The 5441-nt window shown below is 37.4% G+C and overlaps 1 protein-coding gene across 1 annotated transcript; it reads left to right on the top strand.

Annotated features, from left to right (window-relative positions):
• Positions 1-3196: 3196 nt before the first annotated feature.
• Positions 3197-4498, top strand: CRR42 (DUF3148 family protein). Its single transcript, XM_088968248.1, has 2 exons — positions 3197-3543; positions 4194-4498. The coding sequence occupies exons 1-2, from the start codon at positions 3263-3265 to the stop codon at positions 4297-4299; spliced, it is 387 nt and encodes a 128-aa protein (XP_088824374.1). The 5' UTR covers positions 3197-3262; the 3' UTR covers positions 4300-4498.
• Positions 4499-5441: the final 943 nt, after the last annotated feature.

The following is a 5441-nucleotide window of genomic DNA, read 5'->3' on the forward strand; positions in this document are numbered from 1 at the left end:
ATTAGGGTCCGTTTGATTTGCAGTTGGAATTAGAATTAGAATCAAAATCCTTCGGAATCAGAATCAGAATAGCTTATATTCCCATTATCTGTGTGGTTCAGACAGGAATGGGAATTGAAATCAGCAGGAATGGGATTTCATTCCCATGGGAGGGGCAGGGAATGGCCATTCCCTCAAATGGGAGAATGCCATTCTAACAGGAGTGGAAGTGGGATTCCAATCCCGCCCAACCAAAGTTGGAATTGGAATAACCCATTCCGATTCTGATTCCAGACCCCTATTCCTATGAACCAAACATGGCCTTATTCAATGGTCCATTAATTATTTGGATAAACTATGAACACCCATCTTGTACTAAGAGGGTTGTGACATTCAGCCCCTTAAACTTTGTGTTGTGACAAAGACCACCCTATACTTATGGATTTCAGCACTTTGGCCCTAGACCATTGACAACTGGGATATGCTCACATGATTGTCATGTTCTCGACTAATACAATTTTAAAATCCCAAAATATCCTTATGTACTTTAAGACTATTTTCCCTTTTAATTTAAATGTTCCTAAACACTAAGGCCCGGTTTCGCTCATGGGAATAGGGTTTTAGTATCAGAACCTTTATGGGCAATTCCGATTCGAAGTGTTTGGTTGAGTGGAATTGGATTTCCATTCCCATTCCTACTAAAATGTCATTCCCCCATTTGAGGGAATGTTCATTCCCCGCCCTTCTCTTGGGAATAAAATTATATTCCTGCTGATTCTAATTCTCTATTATATTCCTGTCTAAACCAAACAAACTAGGGGAATAAATCATTCCGGTTCTCATTCCTATTGTTTTAAATTCTGAAAGAATGGTTGATATCTTCAAGTTTTGTGCTTTACAATAGGTAAATTCATGAATGGATAATCTGGTAATTTTACTTTCAATGTTAACCAACTATCATCAAAGTGCTGGAATCTAAAGTACTTGGGGGAGGGGGAGTGTAGCAAAACATAGTTCGTGGGCTAAGTGTTATAAACTTATAACTCCCTAATTACAGGGTCGGTGTTTATAAGTTATCCTTTAGGGGGCATTCGATTTTTGGATTTTGAGAGGGGAGAAAGTTGGTCAATGGGATTTTGGTTCCCATTGACCAAGAATCCCATGTTCTTTTTTCAGATTTATGTGGTGAACAGGGAAAATTTATTTTTCTGGGTAGTAAGTGATACCATCTCTTAGGTGGATAAATAACTTTCTCACCTAGGGGGAAGTTGCCAATACTTGAATGGGACAAAAATGCCATTTTTAATAATGGATTTTTATGGCTAAAATGGTCATTGCCTTATTTACATTAGAAATAAAAGAACATGGGTAAAATGCATTTAATTGGGTAAGTGTTTCCTAAGAAAAATGTACTCAGGTAATTGCATTTACCTAAGTAAATAACTTAACGAAAAGCAAATGGGGCCTTAATTTTTTATTTGTTTTTGATTTTTAATTAATTGTCATAATATTAATAAAAAAGTTTGATAACTGCTTTGAATAGTTGAAACTCAAAAAATATGTCATTTTGACAAATTAGAGATATCATAGAATAGCAAAAATGAATTGGGATTTGCTCCTCACATTGACCTTACAATTCATTTCTTGTGTATTGGGAACATCTCCCATAAATAACAACGTACAAGTATGGGAAATGTTCCCATGTGCAGCTGGAATGTATTGTAAGGAATGCATCGTGAGAATCAACTCCCTGTAAAGTGCATCCCATACATGTCCCATAGCACATCCTAACCGTGCATTGACTCTGGCGTGGTCTTGGCCAATTTTAAATTACTTATGCCAATCTAATTGGGATCTCAACCATCTAATCGCCAACTAAGGGGTGGCTCTGTTGGTATATTAGCTGATTAGTTCAGTAGAGACGTGAATTCAGTTCTTGCAACCATCGATTTTGAGGATGAAGGTTATTAGCGTGGTGCTGTGCTATTTAAATGGCCCCTATGGGGGATTCTGGTGTATCACCAAAAATACCTAAAAAAATGTAATCAAACCATATTGCGTAAGATCAGTTCAGCCCATGGTTTGGATGAGTCCGGATTTCCTACCCACATCTACACACATGAGATTGCAATTATACACGGAGAATATTTCACGCCTTTATATGGTGTTATGCATGGGGAGATGTTTCCCAATGCACAGGGGTAGTGTTTAGTGAGTAGTAGAAATGTCAATGTGTCGGGTTAAATGGTAAACCCAGCTTGATCTGACCTTATAGGGTTAGCGTTTTGATCCTTTGACCCAAGTCGGGTTCGGGTTTTGGCGGACCCGTCCCACCGGATCATGATATCTTACATATATACCAAGTATTCTTGCAATTTTTTGACTTCTAACTTTATAGGCTTAAAGTTTATAATTTATTTATATGCTGATTTTGTTTTTCTTTTTTTTTTTAAATGGAAAAAATAACACCTTAGAATCTATAAAACAATTTCCTTACTTAAATTAATGTATTTTAAGTCTTCAAAATGTGTGAAAAAATATATTTGAAATTATACGGGTCAAGTCGGGTCAGAATCGAATTTGAGAATCATGTATTTTTTAGCTGAATTGGGTCACTTTCGGGTTGGAGTGTTAGAGGGTTGAGACAAGCCTATGCCAAACCCAAACCGTTGACATCCCTAATGAGTAGGTGTGGGCGGAGTTGTCGTGGGTAGGAGATAGAGTTAAAGAGTTGTCGTGGGTAGGAGATGCAGAATTGGTTTAGATACCATTCCTTATAAAAATTTGACATCTATTAAGCAGGATCCACAAATTCGCCATGGGTAGGGATGTAAATGGATTCGGTTAAGTGGTAAATCCACATTGACCCGACCCTATAGGGTTAGGGTCAGGCCAGCCTTAATCAGGTCTTCGGCTGGGTTTAGTTGAGATTAACCCATGCCAAACCCGACCACTGACATTGTAACGTGAAACAATTGTAGAGATAGCTGTAGTTAACTATAAATGTGTATCCTATTTTTCTACCCAAAAAAAATGTATCCTATTTCATTTAATTGGGTCGGACCGGATTTGGTTAGAGCAACTTTGGGTCGGGTTCAGGTTGAGCAGAACTCATACCAAGCCTCCTGAGTCCTGACTGCAAGCCCCGAGAATTCCACAATGATTCTGTAACATCATATTATAATAGTTCAGTAGTATCTTATCACAACCCGACATGAAGACCAGGTTCATTAACTTGGCTGAGTCTCACATCTCTCTCTCTCTCTCTTCTTATCTCTTATTCATGGCTTTCTCTCTGTCAAGCACTCTAATCCCACAGTCTAAGCTTCCCTCCCTGCAGCCAAACCACTCAAACCCTCGAATTTGGAACCCATCATCTGTAGTAGTTATTAAATGTGAATCAACGCCCTCATCTCCAGAGGCGGATTCGTCTGAAAGGAATTCGAAACTTCAGATTGGGTCTCCAATAATCGTCACTGAAGCTCCGAAGACATTGAAAACTGCGGCTTCAGTTCCATGTCTCAGGCTTAATGAAGGTCTAGTGAAAGAGGGTGATGTTGGAAGGTAATCTTTGTTTCTTCTGTTTAGCACAAAATTTGTACTGCTCATGCGTACTGAAATCCAATTGCATCAAATATTTTGACAAATATTACTATAAAAGAATCATGGTTTGGTTTTCTTCTCACCCCAGTTTTTTATTTTTTATTTTTTATTTTTTATTTTTAACAAAAAGAAAGTGCTTTCAGTCTTCATTTCCCATAGAAATGAAGCAATTCACCAAAGTAGTTCTTGCTTTTTTCCGCCCTCTATGGACATATAAAGAAAACCTGTATGTGCAGAAGGAAATATTGTTCTTTCCCCATTAATCCAAATTGAATAAAACTCTAGAAAAATAAGGGATTTTTTACTTCTACCACATTTGGGAGTGCCTCTCCAACTGACTTTTGTGCTTTTCCCTTGGGGAAGCCAAAAGCCAATTAAACAATTGTTTGGAGAAAAAGCTGTAAATGGGGTTTTCGCATAAAAAGAGTTCATTTGAAAAAACAGAAAAAAAAAGTGCTTTTCATGTTTGCAAGAAGCTATTTTGAATAAAAAAGCTGGTGATCAGTTACGTTTCAGAAAATGGCTTTTTCAGAAGCCAGTTTGGGCCACAAGTGAAATAGATGACTAGATGATATATTTCTTATTACTTACTAATGTGTAATATTGTGCAGAATTGTGGCAAGAAAGCCCAAGGATGTATGGGCAGTTCGTCTTGCCATTGGCACTTATCTTCTAGACGGGAAGTATTTCAGGCCCTTGGATCTTAAAGAATCTTGAAAGTTGAATGGTTCTGATTGGTTTGGTGAAGAGCCCATTAGAAATTCTTTATGTATAAACCCAATAATTTTTCTTTTTATGGAAAATTATATTTCCTACATTGATAGCTTTAGAGCTTTGCATGGAAGAATCAAAAGGATAAGTGATTTCTGATCAGAAGGAAAATAGATTTGAAAGTGGTCCTTTCCACTTGATTGAATCGTTTGCATTGGTTACTTAACAGTCTTCTCTACATCCAATTCTGTAGTCTCCCAAAGAAAAACTTCCGTAATCAGGGGAATTAAGATTGGAAAATGAAATTTCAGGGTTTAGATTTTTGACTGTGCAGTGCTTGAAACTGAATAAGGATGAACTGGCTGCGAAATTTTCAAAGCTAAAAATTTCAATGCGTTCATTAAGGCTTTGGATGGGTTTCCCAAGCAATCCCCCGAGGACAAGAAACCTGGATCAATGTCCTTATTAGAAAGAATTAGAAACAAGTGAACTCACCCATACAGGGTGAGCACCGATGTTTTAAAAATCGACCCGAACCATTTTTGCCTCTGGGTCGTGACTTACCGGTTCAATCGGCTGGGTCAAATGGTTCAGATTGTGCCATGTCAGCATATATATGTATTAAGTGTGTGTATGTGTATAAATATATATTTTAGCAATGAATAATGCATGAATATGTTTTAGATATGTTATATGTATTGTTTTATATTTAATATATGTTTTTAATTTTTTATTTATAAAAATATTAAATATTGCAATTTGAGGCCAATGTGGAGTTTTTTGTAAAAATAACAGGGTAAGGTGCCTACGGCTCCTTGGGACGCATAGATATTGAAAACTTACAAAAAAAAAAAAAATCATCCCAATCGGACATTGGAGTGCAAAGTATGGCCTTCGAAAGTTTGCATGTATTTAGTGTGCAACCTACAACCCGATTATCAGGTCAAACTGTCCTGGTTGGATGACGGTTCAAACTGTTTGACTAGCCGGGTTGAAAACATTGGTGAGAAGACAGTGTGGCAATAGGTAGGGGTGATCATTTCTAGACCAGATTTCTGATATTGGACCTAGGCATGGCCCAGGCCCACATTAGGCTTTGAAATTTTAGCTTGGTAATTTGACAATAAGGGCTTGTTTGGTTCATGGGG

The sequence above is a fragment of the Nelumbo lutea genome, chromosome 2 (genome assembly GCF_056320005.1).
Source record: "Nelumbo lutea isolate HS-2025 chromosome 2, American lotus-T2T, whole genome shotgun sequence".
Lineage (NCBI taxonomy): Eukaryota > Viridiplantae > Streptophyta > Magnoliopsida > Proteales > Nelumbonaceae > Nelumbo > Nelumbo lutea.